An 18,841-nucleotide genomic window follows, 5' to 3' on the forward strand; every position below is an offset into this window, starting at 1 on the left:
CATGACATGGATGAAAGCCCATCCCAGGTTGTAAGCTTACATATGTGAATAAGACAAAGGGCGATGACAGCTGGCCAGGAGGGAGGACCCTGGGCTTCCCCAAAGCCTCCTCTCTGCTGGCCAGCACCTCTGGACCATTCTGAAGGTCCAGACAGCCCTGAGAAGGAAGGTGCCTGTGCCCTTCCTGGTCTCTGCAGGAAAAGAGAGCAGGTGCATGAAAATCTTCTGCAGTGATGAGGGTCAGCACCCTTCCGTCTTACCTTCTGTGCCCAAGTCATTGCTCAAGCCAGTCTCCGAGGACACCTCCAAGCTACCAGGAAGCAGGGGTTTGTCTCCACTAAGTCACCACCTGGCCCGGCCCCACTGCCCCTGCTCCGTGGGCCAGGTACCTCACTTTCAACCCCTCCCAGCCCCACTCTGTCCCTCTCCTCCCTCCCAAACAAGTGAGACAGCTGACTCGTGCCTCAAGGAAGGCCATTTATTTCCAAGATATAGACTATACTGTTCAGACAGGACTTTTCAGAAGCAGGAAATCTTAGTTGGCGCCTAGAAGAGGTGTGTCAAGGACACAGTGAAAGGAGACATGCGGACTTGGGGCAGAGGCTTATTCAACACTGTTACAACACTTTTTTAAATGAGCAAAACATCTTTAAAAATCCTTATAAATTCTTTATAATATGTTACACATTTAGAGACAATATTTACAATAAAGGATGAGGGAGGGAGGATCAAGAAATCTACTTTACAGCAAATCTTTGCATAAAACAAGAGGACCGATAGACGTGGCAGTGGGTTCACAACCCCCTGGGCTTCCCTGGGATGAGTGAGGACATGGGTGGAGAGGCCTGTGATCTGAGATCTATTTACAACTGTGGGGGGAAGAGGGCGCTGGGTCCTGGCCTTCCTGAAGGAGCAGCCCAGCGCAGATCCCATCCATCTATCTGTGTGTGTGTGAGAGAGAGAGTGAGTGAATGAGAGTGTGAGAGACAGACACTTAGACATCAAGGATGTTTTCTACCCTCCCTCTTAAAGGGAAGAAGGTGGGGCCCGTGTGCCTGAGCTGTGGAAGGAGCAGGCGCAGCTGGAAGAACAAAAAGCGGCAAGAGGTCTAGCAGGGGGGACTCTGGACCCTCCCCATGGTCTGGGGCACAGGCAGCTCCCCACGGTCGTAATGTAAAGATTGGGAAAAGGTTGGTGTGGGGAGTAACCCTGGTAAGTGTCAGTCCTGCCTCTGTGGAGGGGCCCCACCCCCCTTCTCTGGCTCTGACAAGCAGCAGGGGAGCAGGATCCCGTGTGCAGGGAAGACAGGGAGCCCTGATGGGGCGGGGGAGGAAAGGGGCAGGAGTGGCAGGAGTTGCTACTGGAAACACTTGGACAGTGAGAACACACACTCACACACACCACCCCGCCCCCACGGACACTATCGCCCCACCTCCTCTCCCCCAATATACATACACACGCACCCCCGCCTTAGCTGGCAGCTAGGGGCTAATGCGGGAGGGGAGGACAGAGGAAAGGCGTGAGGAGCCAGCATCACCCAGTGTCTTCTCCTTAGTCTGAGCCTTAGGGGCTCCCTATCCACACCCCATGGGCCGATAAGGGTCCCTAAGTGCAGACACAAGGGCCCAGAAGGGCACACTTATCCAGGGGACAGAGACCCTCACAGCTCTGCACGGAGCCCCAGTAGCCTAACCCTTCTCGGTCTCCTCAGCCTCGGAGCCCCTGCCTTCCACTCACACTCCGTGTCCAGCCCTGGCTTCTCCTCTGGCCATTCCCGACCAATTCCAGCGCACAAACCAGAGACGCGGCCTCAGCGCCCCCACTTGCACCCGGATGCTCCTATGGGCGACTAGAGAAGGGGTGCAGGCAAAGACGACTCCTGGGAAACCGGGGCGGGGAGGGGGGTGACCGGCGCGGTTGGTGTCACAGACACTGATGGAGGCGGGAGGCGGCCGAGCGGCGCGGGGCCTGGCTCTGCGGGGCTCCCGGGTCCCCGGGCGCGGGCGGCAGAGAGGCGGCGGTCGACGGGGCCCGCGCCTTGGTGGACTCCAGGCTGCTGAGGCCCGAGTCCTTGTTGTCGCTGTGCGCCCGCGGGCCCGCGGACACCGGAGGACCCCCGCCTCCCAGCTCCTTCCACTCGTTGAAGTTGAGGTCGGTCAGCGGGCTCTGCACAACCACTGTGTGGCGGCGCCAGCTGCTCCGGCGCCGCCGCGTCTCGGGGGACAGCGGCCGCCGCAGCCGCACGGCCAGCATGTCGTCGGCGGTGCCGCGGAGGCGCAGCCGCAGCGCCTCGAGGCGCGAGGGCCGTGAGCCCAGCGCCGCCGCCGCCGCCGCCACGGCCGCCGGGGGGCGCAGCGACTCCTGGCTGCTAGATGAGGCGGAGCCCGGCAGCCCGGAGGCCGCGCCCGCGCCCTCGCCGTCCGCGCGGCTCCGGGCCAGGCGGCGCCGCGCCAGGGTGTCGCCGGGCATCAGGTGGTGCGAGCTGAACGAGGGCCGGCGCGCCGGGCGCCCCCCGGACCCCGCGCCGCCCTCCGTGTCCGTCTCCACGTGGCTCAGCTCGCTGCGCTCGTCGTCCGCCTCGTCCCCCGCGCCCGCCCGCCGGCCCCCGGCGCCCGAGCACACGCTGCGGTCCATGGTAGACAGGGTGGAGTAGCCCGAGACGATCGAGCGCGTGTCCGCGGCCGGCCGCTCCTCCGGCGCCGCCGGGGGGCTGAGGCGTCCGGGGGCCTCGGGGGCGGCGGCTCCCGGCCGCTGCCCCTCCGGCCGGTCCTGGGCCCGCGGCGCCGGCGCCCCCGCCTCAGGCTTGTGCGCTTCCTGCTCCGAGTCGTCGTCTGTGCTGCTGCCCAGTCCCCGCGCCTCCCGCCGCTTCTTCCGCTTGCGGTTGACCGCCGAGATGAAGGAGATCGCCAGCATCTCCCGGGTGTACGGCTCCTTCTTGGGGGCCCATGAGCCCTGTGCGGGAGACAGGTCAATGTGCCGGGGGCGCCCTCCAAGCTCCAGACCCTACATCCTCCCACACCACAGCACCTAATCTTGACAGGGCCAAGCCAAGCCCAGCACCCCCACCTGCACCGTCCGCTGTTCCCTCCCACCCCCGGACGGAGGTCCCAACCAGATCCGCTCTAGAGCCTACCACCCCCGCCCCCTCAATTTTGAAGCCTCCTTGGCGCCTCCTCTGGTCTTAATCCAGACTCGGCTTTTTCCTGCGAGCCGGGGGCTGGTTTCTCACCTCGCCCCAACTTTCATTCCATTTTCCACATCCAGTGTGGCATAAATCCTTTTAGATTCAAGCTCTACTAATAATAGACTCTAAACAGCGAAATGACACTTGACAGTTTGAACCCATTTCACGTATACTATCCTGGGTTATGATGCCAGAGCCTGCACCTTTCTCTGACCATAACTCTTCCTTCCCTTCCTCTCCACTCAGTCTCACCAGGAAACCTGCCTTTCCACCTACTCAGTAGGAACAGCCTCTCTGTGGCAACCCACCCAAGTTCATGTCCCTTCCCACCACACCCTAAGCATTTCTGTGGTCCCACCAGCACCCCGCTGGTGGCTCAGATGATAAAGAATCTGCCTGCGATGCAGGAGACCCAGGTTGGATCCCTGGGTCAGGAAGATCCCCTGGAAAAGGGAATGGCACCCACTCCAGTATTCTTGCCTGGAGAATTCCACGAACAGAGGGCTACAGTCCATGGGGTCGCAAAAAGTCGGACAGGACTGAGTGACTAACATTTTCACTTTTTTTCCCCACCAGCTCTCCACCTCCACAATCCCCAACTCCAGATCAATCCAACCACCAGTTCGGCTGCCAAAAGTGGCTTAAGAATCCTGCACAACCCGATGGTTTGGATTGAAGCCACTCCCAAATTGTGATTTACAGCTGCAACGTGGGCAGCTTTCTGCCACTGTTCTCACTGCTGAGCCCGTGGGTGGTTTTTGGTCCTGGCCTTCCATGATCCCCTAGCAGAGCCCAAGCTGCCCATCACTGCCTCCTCCACCTGGTTTTTAATCCTGCCTTTCTGGCCTCTCCTCTGTCTCCTGGGAGGCTCGTTTTCCTCTTCCTACCCCTTAAGAAGCCATGTTCTCAGGGCTCTGTTCTCAGCCCCTTGTTTCTTCTCTCTCCCTGGGAATATCCTGCCCCCGAGGTCTCTCTCTCCAACACCAAATTCTTTATTTCTTGAGCTCCATCCAGAACTCCTCTTCCAACTGCAAATCTGCCTCTACCAAGGGGTCTGCCAGCACCTGAAACTCACCTACCTGGAGCCACATTACATTCCCTACCCCTGCCCTAGACTGCCAACATTCGTGTCCTTACCTCAGGTGACTCTGACTCCTCCCTCTCCCCTCCTCCTTCTAGATTCTCCAGAAATGACTCCCAAAGTGGTTCATCCCCATTATCCTGTGTTCAGACCCTCACTCTGCCTTTTCTAGACCTTTCTGCCCTCTCCAAATAGGATTCCCTGCCTCCACCCTTGCCTCATCCTAGCCCCTCCTCCTCAAGAGCAGTCAGTCCTTCTAAGGCAAGGCAAGAATCTGACTGCCTCCGGCCTCTGCAGGACGAGATCCCCATGAGGATAAAGCACAGACACAGGGCCCTCACAACCTGCCTGAGGCCTCTCTGCCCTGACCCCAACTAAACACAGCCGTCACTCAGGCGGTTCAGACCCTTCCCTTGATAGGCCTTGCACTTTAACACTGGAAGCCCTTAGTCGTGCCCCACTCCTCACCCTATTTATGGGATGAACTCTTAAGTCCACCTACTAGGCACAGCGCAAACACAGCATCCTCTGTACAGCAGCCTCCCACCCAGCTCTCCCTTTGGCTAAGCTGGGAAATCCCTTCTCTACCTGTTACATAGACCTTTGAAAATACACATACAGCAGCTCTTTCTCACATCAGAATAGCTTTGTTTCCACATCATCTGTATCAAACCCTGAGTCCTTTCTCAAAGGCAAGGTCGTGTGGCTCATGTTTGCATCCATGACTCCTAGTACAGTGCCTGTCACATAAGAGGCACTCGAGAAATGTTCAGTGATTAAACAAATAGGTGAACGAACGTAGGAAGCTCAGTAGAAGCAGATGCTGGGACTGGTCCCCTGCTGGGCTGGAATGAATGACCTGCCCTGCCACCCCTCTCACAGGCCACCTTCTGTTGCAGCCACAGTATAACAGGCACACCTCAGAGATACTGCAGACCCAGTTCCAGACTACAGCAATAAGGCAAATACCGCAATAAAGCGAGTCACATGGATGTTTTGGTTTCGCAAAGCATATGAAAGTTCTGTTCACACAGCAGTCTATTAAGTGGGCACTAGCACTATGTCTAAAAAAGTGTACGTAGCTTAATTTAAAAATACGTCATTGCTGAGAAACACTAAACAATACCTGGGCCTTCAGGGAATCATAATCTTTTTGGAAAAGTAACATCAAAGATCACTGATCACAGAACACCATAATGAATGTAATTATCATGAAAAAGTTTGAAACAGCACAAGAATTATCCAAGTGTGAACAGAGACACAAAGTGAGCAAATATTGTTGGAAAAATGGTGTCAACAGACTTGCTCAACATAGTGTTGCCACAAACGTTCAATTTGTTAAAAAAAAAAAAAAAAAAAAGTGCAGTAGCCGTAAAGCACAAAGCAAAGTGTAAGAAAACGAGGTCAGCCTGCAGGGGACGGAGACACAGCACTGCCTCCCATGACCGCCGCCCTCTCTCATATCAGTTAGCTCTGAGAAAACCGGAGTCTGCCAGGGATTCAGGATTCACAGGCCTGCGACTCCTGGGCCGCGGCTGCCCATGTTGTGTGACTCTAGAAGGCACCGCCTAAAGCTGTGTGAGCTGCAGCACTGCTACAACCAGCGTGAGGCACATGGCGGCCTCTTCCCCGGCCTTCCTTCCTGGCCTGTGCTCTCTGGGAGACTTGAGAGACCGCTGGGCTCGTCTGATCAAATTACACTCTCATCCTGGCGAGTTACAGAAGCAATGAGGTCAGAACGGTCACTTCTAGGGAATACAGAGGTCAGCAGGTTGACATAAAGGTTGAGGGGCCAGTCCAAAACAGGAAACCAGGGGTCTGGCATGAGCAAGGGGTTGAGGTGACAAGGAACTAAATTCAGGTCACTATAATTAATTTGCTCCCTGCCATATAAGTCTTGTGATGAAGTGAGCTCCCTGTCGCCAGAGGTGTGCAAGCAGAGGCTCTATGGAGAGGTTACAGTGGACTTCTGCACTAGACTAGAGCAGCCTTCCTTCCTTCTGGGCTTTCATCTGACATATAATGAACTAATGAATATTTATTATAAATAATGAATATATAATATATGTTGATATATAATGAATATAATGACTAGATAACATAATGTGCTTGGTGTCAGGCACACTGATTTTGCTGGGACTCAGCCAGTGCTTAGAGATCCAGAAAGAAATAAGCCCAGTTTGACCAGACAACATTTAGCTGATTTCACCAACTACCATGGACAGAACTGTTCCCCACCCCCAAATTCATATGTTGAAGCCCTAAGCCCCCAGTGTTATGGTACTTGGGACATTGGGGAGGTAATTTGGTTTATATGAGGTCAGGAGGGTGGGGCCCTTATGGCTGCATTAGTGCCCTTATAAGCAGAGAAACCAGAGAGCTTGCTCTTTGTCTCACACGCACACCTGTTCCCTTTCTCTTTGCCATATGAGCACATGGTGAGAAGGCAGCCATCTACAAGCCAGGAAGACAGTTCTCACCAGAAACTGACCATGCTAACACCTTGATCTTGGACTTCTAGTCTCCAGAACTGTGAGAAAATAAATTTCTGTTTACATACCCCTGGCCTTCAAGCTCTAACCTAACAGTCGAGCAGGGCTCATCTGGGGCAGGCATCCTTGCCCTACTGGGCAGGCTCTGGAACAGGCAACTAGCTGCCTATGAGACCTGGTTCAGAGAACCAGCTTAGGCTTCATTGTTTTCAATGTCATTGATTTCTGTTCTTATCTTTATTATTTCCCTTCATTTGCTTTGGGCTCTGCAAAGACCTTAAAAACAATCATTATATCACTTATAGTTGTTGTTAACCCCATTTATGAGGGTAGATATTATCCTTATAAATAGTATGAGGAAGCTGAGGATCTTAAAGAAGCTAAATAACTTGCCTAATGTCCCAAAGCTACTAAGTGGTGGAGCCAGGACGTGGGCCCACAATTGTCTGTGCTCCTAACGAGTAGGCAACACTGCCTCGGGCCACCAAACTCCCAAGCCAGAGCCTCTACTTCATCAGTTATCTCCCCAGGCACGCCAAGGTGAGCGACCTCAGCTTACCCTGGACACTCAGGTGTTTCCCACCTTCCTTCCCAGTGACTAGCAATCTTCTTCAAGGTTCTAATCACAACTCTCCCAACTGTTGTGACCAAAAAGCAAGTGGGCTGGCTTGTACAGGGATATAACTTTCAGAACCGCTCTGGCACTTACCTTAGACTTGGCTGAACTACAGGTGGTGGAATCTGTTGGTAAGAAACAAAGGAAAAATGAAAGTTGGACTGGGCAAGAGAAGGCTGATTCTTGTGAACACAATTCCCTCTCCTCAACGGCTTCAGAAACCAGGGAGTTCAGAAACCTGAGCTCTCCCCAGGTCCTGGGAGCTCGGTGGACTTCTGATGTCATTTCCTGGGGGATAAGGATGGAGCGGAGAAGGATGTCAATCAACCACTTCCTTTTGAAGCAGGAAGTGACATCAGGCCCCTGGACCTGCATTTGCCCAGGGTTAAGGGCAGGCGGACTTTTCTTTGGCCTCTCCCCTCCCCTCGTGTCCCTGTTACTCTGAAGCACTAGAGAGAAAACGCCAAACATCAGATGCAGTTCACAGAAACCACCACAACACACAGCAAATCACAGATGCTCTGGAAATATGGAGACCACACAGTGCACAGAGAGGGGCGCTCTGTACCTACCCTCACCCACCCCCCCACCCCCCCCACCCCCCCCACCCCACCCCCACCCCCCCCCACCCCACCCCCCCCCCACCCCCCACCCCCCCCCCCGACATCAGGGACATGAGAGGGCAGAGGGACCACGTGAATGATGGGGCACAGGGCAGACAGGAAATGGGAGGGGCAGGAGGTAGGGAGGGCTGGTGATTACAGCCTGGAAAGCGTCTACCTCCAGACCAGAGGTCAGGCTGTCCTCAGGGGCAAAGCCCCTGTTTATTATCAAAGTTATGAAGGAATGCGGGTTCCACTCCCTTATTAACACTGGGGTGGGGAAGGACCCAGAAATAAGTCTTGCAGTGCTGTCCCCAGGACTGGGGAGGGAGCAGGCCCACCCAAGGATCTCTGGGGGTCTGAAGGGGGGCAGGTGCGGTTAATCCACACTCTCCAGCAAGCAAGTTAGATGCCTCCTCCCCAGCCCTCCCCTGCACACAGTGAGAGCAGATGGGCTGACCACACAGCGACACACACGGGCAGGAGAGTGGCAGCAGGTGATTAGAAGAGACGGGGGGCTCCTCTTGGCCATCCCCACCCCACGTCCTCTGGCCCCCTCCCCAGCCTGCCTCTTGCAACTAGGGGTGCTGTGGTATGCCTCTGTCAGAGACACAAGGGGGGAGGTCACCCACAGAGTGGGGAGTTAGTGGTTAGAGCCAGAAGGCTACCCTCTTGTCCCTGGACTCCTCTACTATGACAGCCAGACCCCTGGGAGCAGGACTAGGGGCCGAGTGACCAGGCTCTGATTTCAGGAGCAGGAAGAGCCAGCCTTCAGAGGCGGCTGACGCAGGAGCTATAGATGCAGAGAGGCTTCTGGGGTGGCATCACTGAAGTCTGGAGATGCTGGGTCCCACTACCATCCAAGCCTCCTCCACCCAGATAATCAGAAGTGGCCAAGCTCAGCACAGAGAGAAAGCCATAGAGTGGGGGGGCCGGGGGGCTGTGGAGGGCAGCCATGTGGTGCCCAGGCTTCCTGGCAAGGGGCCCCAACTTGGCTCTAGCAAGTGCTTCCTTCCTCCTGAGAAGGGACTTTCCGATGGGAGGCCGGTACACTGTTAACAAGCATGGGGAGCTGGACTGTTGGGGAGAGGTCCTCACCGCCCTGGACGGCTCTGCCTGCCCCCCGCCCCATGCCTGCCCAGCCTTCTTATAATCACCCGCCACTGTTAGTGACCGAGGTCGCAATGCCACACTGTACCCTTTAAATCTCCAACAGGTCCGCTGGAGGAAGGAAGGGAGGAGAAGAGAAGAGCAGGATCCAGGGGATGGGGGGAGGGCACAGGGAGAAGAGGGAGGAGGGGAGGAGGGGTGCAAGGAGAAAAGGAAGAAAAATTAAAAAGAGGCACGTGCCCAGGACACAGCCCTCGAGAAACGAAAAGCTCAAGAAAGAAACCGGTGAAAACAAAGGTCCTACCCAGCCCAGGGCAGCCAAGGAGGCGGAAGCCCCCGCCACAGCCCAGCCCAGTGGTGGGGGCAGGGAGGGGCCCCGTGGGGCAGGAGCAGGGCAGCTGGGCGCCTGGCCAGGCATCTGGGACCCTCAGGAATGCAGATCCCATGGCCTCTCCACCCCTTCCTGGGCCCGTGCTCTCACCTGAGCCCGGCTCTCCAGGCGGCACTGTCCTGCCAATGTTAGGCAGGAGGTACTCGATGTTTGGCACTGACTGAGGCTCCTTGTCATCCACAGGGGTCTGCAAACAGGAGAAGGGTCAGGCCCACAGCCTCAGATGGGCGACTGCAAGCCCCTCGGAACGGGGAACCCTGAAGACAGGGCACAGGTCTCCTCCATTAGAGAAGGCTCAAGGAGTGTCCCCTCATCAGTCAGGGACTCCAGGGCAGTCCTACATGTCCCTGCCTTCCCCAGCACCTTGGCTGAACCCTAAAGGCCGAGCTGCTCCCTCCGCTGAGGGTAGGATCTGTGTCTCCTCCATTAGACTGGACCTTCCTAAGCCCTCTATCCTCCTCATAAGATTGGAGGGCATGGTCCGTCTTTGCTACTGGACTCAGATTCCTTAGGGCACGGCCTCTATCTCCCCCTCAGACCTGGGGTTCACGAAAGTGAGGGCTGTATCTCCCATCAGACTGGAGGCTCCTGAGGAGAGGGCCTATGCTTCCTCCAACAGACTGGGATGTCCTAAGGGCAGGAACCTTCTCCCGCTTCAGACTTCCTGCCCACCCCACCCACCTGGGATGAGGGCCCACCACCAACCTGACCCCACCCCACGGCCCCTCTGCATCACTCACTCTCTCTCCCTTGTCCTCGCTGTCGCTGAAGAACCAGTCTGACTGCAGAGGAGACAAAAGGAAGTGATGGAATCAGCGTGGGAAGGAGCTGAGGGAAGACAGGGAGACAAGAGCTCCCAAACTGCTCGGTTCAGAGGACCCACTCAGGCACCTGATGGAAAAGTTGGGACCCAGTGTGGAAAGGAAACACAGCCTGGAGTGGGAGAGGGTCCGAGTACAGAGAGATGCCTGGCTCAGGACAGCTTCTCTCTGCCTGTTTTTCACCACGCACGGTCCCTGCGCATCACCACAGCCACTCCCTATTGCAAACCAGAAGAGAGGGGTGCAGCAGCGCCATCTAGTGCCAGCGAGTTACGCTGCAGGGAGAAAGCCAGCCCCTGCGGCTGTAGCTGTGTGCATCCCACCCCAGGCTGGGCTCCACACCAACAGGGTTAGTGCCCCCAACCCCCGATAAGGCAAGTGCCAACAGTGAGGTGTCAGGAGGCTCCCTGAGGGTCAGGCAGGCAAGGGTGTTCTCATATGTGCCAAACAGAATAGAAAATAAAAATCCCACTCAAATATATTTTGATGATAACACCCTAAAAGTTTGCTGAAAAACACAAACATTGCTTACATGTGAACAGGTATCAGCCTTAACTAGAACTTTCGGCAGCAACAGATACAAGACGACACGAAAGTAATATTTTTTGATGTGTTTCTGAACTAAAATTTAAGAGATTTTGAATCTAGAATTTTATATCTTGCTAAACTCTCATTTAAATTTGAGTGCGAAATAAAGCTATTCTAACACATCAGAAAGTTTGCTACATGAAGATTCTCTTAGCTGAGCTCATGAGCAAGTAAATAAATAAATCCAGGAAAGAGTAGGAAGTTCTAAGAAGTAAAGAGGGATAATAGTGTAGAAAAGTCAATTGTTATCAAACTAAGCAATGATCGCACACACACATATACAAACAGACACCAAGTATACCCGTGACAACGTGGACTTCAAATTCATAGGGAGGAACCAGTGACAGGTGAAAATATACTAAGGTACTTGACTCTTAGATGTGGTGGAAGGAAGACGTGGATACTGATAAACTTTAGAAATTGATAGTAAAAATTAAACATGACTACAGGCTTTTTGCAATTGTATCATTCAACATAAGTATGGGTTTTATAAATTGTGTAAGTTTTATATCAGGAAAATAAAATCAACCCATACAAAGGTAGGAAAGACCCAAAAAAGCAAATAAAATGAAAATGTAGTAGACAGGAGATGCCATTTAAGATGGCAGAAATAAGTCCTGACAGTACAGAAATTACAAAAAGTAAATGAGCTAAGCTCACTAACTGAAAGTTAAAACAGAGGGAGTATTATTTATATTTATGGGTATCTTTATACTTAAAATTAGCATGTAGAAGGTGGATTGAAAAGACACGCATTAGCCTATTTTAGAGTGGTAATTACTGGGGGCTGCTGAGTGGGCTTTGGAATGAAGGGAGGAAACAAGGAGACTTGCAAAGTTGATTATGACCTTGGGTCATGAACTTCAGTTATTATTCATCATAATCAGGCATATGATTAACTCAAATAAGCAGCGCAGAACAGGAACAAGGCAGAGACAGAGGAAAAAAGAGACACAACGAGGGGGAAATGCAAGATCTGGAGTCGGTCACTCCGGGCTCCAGTTCACCTCAGGTAAACCACCTCTCTGAGTCTACTTACTTATCTTTAAAATGGGCACGATACATGAGTATCTACTTTGAGAACTGTGCTGAAGATTAAAATAAAATACCATATGGCCATTATCAAAAAGACAAGAAATAACAAGTGTTGGCGAGGATTTAGCAAAAACCCATGTGCGGTGTTGGTGGGGATGTAAAGTGGTGCAGCCACTATGGAAAACAGTATGGAGGCTTCTCAAAAAATTACAAATAGAATTACCATATGACCCAGAAAATTCACCTCTGGGTATTTATCTGAAGGGAATGAAAACATGTATGCACCTCCCTGTTTGCTGCAGCCTTATTTACCATAGCTAAGACGCGGAAGCAACCTAAGTGTCCATCAATGGATGAATGGATAAGGAAAATGCAGTCTATATACCCAGTGGAATACTATCCAACAATAAAAAAGAAGGAAACCTTGCCATTTGAAGCAACACGGATGGACCCTGAGGGCATTATGCTAAGTGAAATTCAAAGTCAGGCAGAGAAAGATAAATCCTGTAAGATCTCACTTACATGTGGAATTTGAAAAAAAATAATCCAGGCTCATAGATACAGACAACAGATTGTTGGCTGCCAGGGGAAAAGGGATGGGGAGGTGACTGAAATGGGCAAAGGTGGTCAAAAGGTATAAACTTCCAATTGTAAAATGAATAAAGAAGTCGTGAAGATGTAATCATGGAGACTATAGCTAATAATACTGTATTGTATATTTCAAAGATGCTAAGAGAGTAGATCTTAAAAGGCTTCATCAAAGAAAAAATTTTCTACGTATGGTGTTGGACATGAGACTTTTCGTGCTGATCATTTCACAATCTATACAAATATTGAATCATCATTTTGTATACTTGAAACTAATATGTCAATACATCTTAATTTTTTAAAAAAGCGAAAAAGAAATACTGTATGTAAAGCATTTAGTACAACACAGTAGTGTATAATAAATGTTAGCTATTACTAAAAGGTGCAGTCCCTAGAGACAGACTGTCCAGAAGGAGCCCTAAAAACGCAGCCTCTAACTCAGGTTTAAGAGTACCTGAAAGTGCTCTGAGAACCTGGAAGGCTACAGGAAGCTTCTGGAAGTCTATGGGAAGCTTCCGGATGGCCCGTGGTTCTCTGGAAGAATTCACACTAGCTCAGGCCGCCCTGCTTTTGCCCATGCTGTTCCCTCTGCCTGGAATGCTCATTCTCCCTTCTCTGCCTGGCTAACCCTAGTGCCTTTCAGGAACTCCCTGACTCTGGTCGCGGCCCTGCACCCAGGGCTGGGCTGGGTCCTTCCCTGTGGCTTCCCTGGACACAGCCCAGAAGTGCTGCCTTCACTGGGCAGCGTGCCTTCAGGGCAGGGTCTGAGCTCCATTCATCTCTGGGCTGCCAGCACCTGCATTTGTATCTGGTATGGAACGATGACATGATGGTGATGAAGGCAATGGCGATCAATAAGCTAACCCTTGCATAACATTTACTACCTGCCAGGCACCATTTTAAGTGCCTTCCAGGTAATAACTCATGCAACCCTCACAATAACACTGCGAGACAAACAGGTGAGGAAACAGAGCCACAAAAAGGGTAACTAACTTGTCCAAGGCCCCACAGCATATAAGGGGCAGAACCAGGGTGCAACCTCAGGCAGACTGCTCCAGGGGCAGTATCCTGAGCCCCTGCATCAGTACTTCTCAACTAGGGTGACTGTGCCCCTCCAAGGGGGCATTTGGTGATGTCTGGAGACACTTTCAATTGTTACAAGTGGAGGGAGGCTCCTGGCATCTGGCCAAGAGATGCCACAAAACATATTATCAGCCACAGGACAGCCCCCAACAATGATCTGGCCCCAAAGGTCACTAGTGCCAGGTTGAGAAATTCCAGTGCATGCACAGTAGGAATCACCACGTTTGCTGAGTGAATAAATGAACAATTGCCTCAGCATGGTCTTTGTTTCGGTTTCGGCTGGCTTAGTAATCATGGGTATGAGCTGGCTGGTGACTTGCTGCCGGGTGGCTGAACACTTAGGTTTGCTCATAACTCAGCCATATCTTGCTGTGGGACCCTGAGCAAGTCACCATTCCTCTTTAAGCCTCGGTTTCCACCTTCTATACAATGTAAGGTCAGGTCTCATAACTTAAGGCCCCTTCCAGCTCTGCTGTCCAAAAATTCCATGGAACACAGGAGCCCCAGGCAGGGAGGCAGGGGTGGTCACAGCTGAACCTCCCAGTGGGACGGGAGGTCAAGTCACCCACAAACTCCAACCACCCGCTCACTGGCCAGGGGCTCAGAGCCAGAACAACTGCTGCCACAAGTTCTGCCCTGCCTGGGCTCGGGACTACACTGGGATTACCCTGGCTCAAGAGTCTCTGTGCTAGACAGACTGGCCAACTTGGGTAGGTGGGCTCAGTGGGCTCAGTGTGAATGAACAGGCAGCTCACTTTCTTGACAACTGACAATCATCCAGGGCTGATTACTTTAATGCCAATGGAGCAGAAAATGGAGAGGTGCATGTTTGGTCATTCCCCAGAAATGATTTCCTCAGTGGGAATGCCCAGACTGGCATAACCTCAACAACAATTCATTTATTTATTCATTCATTCATTCAACCAATACTGAGGGTTCACTCTATGCCAGGCACAGGGTCAGTGCTGGGGTTACACCTATGAAGGAGACCAAGGTACTCCACCTCCCCCACCCTACCCAGAAAAGATGCTGCCACTGGCTGGGGATGTCCCCCTGAGACCCTAGGGTAGGGAAAGTGGACACACTTTGGGCCTCCCATCTCCCTGAAGGTCCTGACACCCCAGCTGACCAAGGCTTTGGGTTTCTTTGGACTTCGCTAGGAGTCAGGGGGCCAGTCTCCCTCTCTTCCTCACTACCTTCCCCACCAAGCATACACTCATGGGGGCTGCATGGGTTCCTCGTTTGGGGAGCTGAACTTTTCCAAGGGAGGAAAGCTTCCCCAGACCAAGGCCTCATCAGGATCCCTGACACTGCCCAGCAGCCTTGGCCTCCCCAGCAGCACTGGAGTGGGCCTCCGGGCTGGTGGTCCCAATGTTAGAGTGAGAACAGGCCTCGACATACCCTCCTATGGCTCAGAGCTCTAACACACAGTGAAGGAAGGAAAGGAGCAGGCAAGGCCAGCCAGCATGACCAAAGTCTACCCACGGCCTCACTCAGCTAACTCTGACCACCTCGCTCACTCAAAAGCCAGCTCTAGGGTGGACCCAGGAGTCGGCCCTCCCATTCAGTGGGGAGTAAAGCAGAGGAGTTGGTCCAACAGACCTGCCTTCAAATCCTGAGGCTGCTACTTAATAGCTGTGTAATCTTGAAGAAACCACTTTGCCTCTCTGAGCCCCAGTTTCCTCATCTGTAAAACAGGAGTAACATGACCTGGCTTATTCCCTTCCCTAAAGTGTCTATGAGGTGGGGGAGCTGAAGTTCCTTTCCCTTGTTTGTTGTTGTTTGTTATGTATATGTGCTCAGTTGTGTCCGACTCTTTGCAACCCCATGGACTGTAGCCTTCCAGGCTCCTCTGTCCGTCGGATTTTCCAGGCAAGACTACTGGAGTGGGTTGCCGTTTCCTACTGCAGGGGATCTTCCTAACCCAGGAGTCGAAACCACATCTCCTGCATTGGCAGGTGGATTCTTTACTACTGAGCCACCAGGGAAGCAAACCCTTTTTTTGACCAGTTGCCCATCTTATTTCTCCTGGCAGGAGGGTTCTGATTCCATTCTTTGTGGGTTAAACCACAGGTCCCACCTAGATTTGGAAATGGAAAAATCAATGATTCATAAAAACATCTCTGAGTGCCCCCAGAAGGGGGCAGTGCTGACCTGGGTTTGGCGCTTAAAAGAAAAAAAAAAAAAAAAAAGCCTCCTGCGCCTTCTGCTGGCCATTCTGGGTTCTCATCCTGTGGTGGATAATATGACTACTTAGAAATCACAGGCTCTTGTGGGGCCTCCAGGCAGCCTTAAGGAGGAAGGTGACCAGCCCAAGACACGGAGACCACACAGCCAGATCCTGCCGCAGCCCATCATCCACCCTGCCCCATCTGCCTCCCATCCCCCAGGGAATCGCCATTTTTCCCCTAAAGTCTCAGTGGGTCCGCAGGGAGAGTGCTGTCCCATCTGTCCGCCCGGTTCTGCTTGGACACCTCTCCCGCGGGTCACCTGAAGGCACCCCCCTTCCTTCACCCTTTCTGCCTCCAACCCAGCAGCAGCTCTCCCTGACCTTCCTCCTCCCTCTGTCCCGCACACACATCCTGGAAACTCAGCAGCCTCCTGGTTCTCCCGCTGGGGACAGGCATTCAGGATTCATACCCGCCTGGCCTTAAAGTGCGGGCTACTGCTTCTGAAGGGCCTCCTGCACCCCCGGAGCATTTTCCACATCCTTCCCTGAGCACACCCACCCCAGCGAGCAGGAGCCAGGGCGCAGGGAGGCCACTTACATGCTGGATCAGCGTCTCCACAATCTTGTAGCGGTCAGGCATGTGGGTCACCATATCTGCCATGTTGTCCTCAGACGTCCTCACCAGCGTTGGCCCGAAGACCAGGGCTAAGTTCCGGGGCTCCATCTGGGCAGGGGAGGGAAGCGGATCGGGGTTAGTATCCCTGTGAGCTTTGACCTCCAGGCCCCTGGGCCTCCCCGACTCTGGGCCCCTCTGGCCCCCAGCCCGACCACATCCTGAGCTGGTCCTGGCCTGGGGCCATGTGCCTCCTTGCTGGGCATGGAGGTGCCTGGTAAGTAGAGAATAGGCCCCACTCAACCCAGGCCCAGCTCTCACAGGCAGTTCCCCACCTGCACACCCGTACTGTCTAGCAATGGGAGAGGCCAGAGTGAAGACCCACTGGACGTCCCCAGGGTGTTTTGGACTGGCAGGAATCCTGTATGTCCCCTCATTCTATCCCCCTGCAGAACTAGAAGATATAGGGGTTTGCTTACGAAAACGCAACGCAAGGGACCCAAGCTCAGTCAGAGGGTAGATTGCACCAGACAGAGTCTGAGGCTCTCCGCCTCTGAAGACCCTCAGAAATTCAGGAGCCGGCTCAGGAAGAAGTACTGGCCAGTATGTGGGGGCAGCGGGACAGAAGGACCCCCTAGGTCGGAGGGCGGGGCCAGTGAAGCCTGAGGTTACCTGACCTGGAGGAGCTTACTGAATAGAATATACTGAGGAGACCCCACTAGGCTTCCCTCCCCCACACTTCAAACTAGAGCTGGACCCACCTTGTTTTTCTCCGAGTGGTCGGCAATGGTCTTCAGATGACTCACGAGGAATTTGAGTGTTTCATAGTAGTGTCCTGGGAGATCCCGGATCTGGGTGGGAGAAAGAAGGGGCATGGGACCAGGCTGTGATGGTTTCTGCCTCCCCACCGCCCCTCAAAGGGGCTCCACTGCCATATTTCAGGGGATCTGGAACCCACTCTCTAACTGTCCCCCGGGGATAGATGGAGGAATTGAGGCCCTGAGGGGAGAAGGGCTTGCCAAAGTCACAGGGGAAGCTGGTGGCACTGGGCTTGGGCTCCTGGGGGCGCGGCACTCGCCTGTCCAGTCTGCCCTTGGCCCAGCAGCAACCCCTCTCCTTACCAGCTTCCGCAGCGTCTTCAAGCGCTCCCTCGAGTCTTCAATGCGATTGGCTTCGATGAAGTCATTGTATTTGTCTAGAACAGTGAGGATTCTTTAGAGAGGGGGGCTTCCGGGCTGAGGAGGCCCTGCGGGGAGGTCATGTTTGTGCTGAGGTCATTCAGTTGGTGCGAGGGGGGCTCCAGGGCCCTGAGTTCATGTGACCAAACCCACCGCAGCTGCCCTCAGGGGTACGCCTGACCTGGAGAAGCCCAGGTGTGCTCGTTTGGGAAGAAATGAGACCTCAGCTGCCTGTTGACCCTGGAGAAGGGGTCCCTGCCCCAGGCTCCAGGACAAGGACACCATGAGGTTAGAAGAGAGGTTACCTAGAAAGAGGGAGGGCCCTTTCAGCCTCCAAACACCCCTCCCCATCTGTATCAGGGTTCCCCCACCTCCCCTCAGAAGAAGTCCACGGGGAACTTTAAAAAAGGGAACGTGGTAAGTTCATCCTGAAATACATCTGGATGAGAGAATGTGCAAAGACAGCCAAGAACATTCTCCAAGGGAAGAATGATGAGGGAGGACCTGCCTGTGAGAAACTGACATGGACTAAAACGATCATACAGCTCAGGCAACGTGACGCTGATGGAAAGGGGAAGAAGGGTCAGAACTGAAAGGAGGGAGACAGGCCCTGTGGATCTACAGGAAAAAGTGTGTCCGATTCTTTGCGACCCTCTGGACTGCAGCCCGCCAGGCTCCTCTGTCCATGGGATTCTCCTGGCAAGAACACTGGAGTGGGTTGCCATGCCCTTCTTCAGGGGATCTTCAAGTCAGTGGGGAAGGATGGTGGTGTCAATAATGTCCCGCGGACTATTGGCTATCTTGTCGGGAAAATAAATCCATTTCTAGCTTACGTAATATACAAACAAATTTAATTGCGTTACAGAGTCAAAAATAATACTTATTCAAGTATTGGGAAAAATAAGAAAATATTTTTATAATCATAAGGTATTCTTAAACACTGTTTGTGTACGTATCTCAACACAGAATCCATTAAAGGTTAATCTCCTAGTAATGACAGAAGTGAAAATGAAAACAACGGTGAGATGCCATTTCCCCTCTCTGATCAGCAAAACTTTAAAATATTAATAACATCATCCAGTGTGATGGGGACGTGGGAAAGTAAAGTATCTTACACCACCAGCGGCAGTGTGAGCTTGGGTCAGCTCCTCGGCATGCAGCTTGACTTTAGCTTTCAAAAATGCTTTCCAGGACTCTGACCCAGCGAGTCCATGTCTAGGAATCTACCTCTGGAACCCTGGTCCAGGCATGCAGGGACACAGTCTAGGAAAATCATTATAACATGTATT

At 53.0% G+C, this 18,841-nt stretch overlaps 1 protein-coding gene across 6 annotated transcripts in view; it reads right to left on the minus strand.

Annotated features, from left to right (window-relative positions):
* Positions 1 to 464: 464 nt before the first annotated feature.
* ARHGAP23 (Rho GTPase activating protein 23) overlaps positions 465 to 18,841 on the minus strand; it is an 81,308-nt gene continuing 62,931 nt past the window's right edge. For all 6 annotated transcript variants that reach the window (XM_044939033.2, XM_044939034.2, XM_025280243.3 and 3 more), the window contains 7 exons: positions 17,496 to 17,569; positions 17,136 to 17,225; positions 16,360 to 16,485; positions 10,217 to 10,258; positions 9,567 to 9,663; positions 7,467 to 7,498; positions 465 to 2,952 (listed from right to left, as the gene is read on the minus strand). In XM_044939033.2, coding sequence (XP_044794968.2) covers positions 1,924 to 2,952; positions 7,467 to 7,498; positions 9,567 to 9,663; positions 10,217 to 10,258; positions 16,360 to 16,485; positions 17,136 to 17,225; positions 17,496 to 17,569 — 1,490 coding nt within the window. In that variant the 3' untranslated portion in view covers positions 465 to 1,923. The remainder of the gene's footprint in view (positions 2,953 to 7,466; positions 7,499 to 9,566; positions 9,664 to 10,216; positions 10,259 to 16,359; positions 16,486 to 17,135; positions 17,226 to 17,495; positions 17,570 to 18,841) is intronic.

Source organism: Bubalus bubalis, chromosome 3 (assembly GCF_019923935.1).
Source record: "Bubalus bubalis isolate 160015118507 breed Murrah chromosome 3, NDDB_SH_1, whole genome shotgun sequence".
NCBI classification, from domain to species: Eukaryota; Metazoa; Chordata; class Mammalia; order Artiodactyla; family Bovidae; genus Bubalus; species Bubalus bubalis.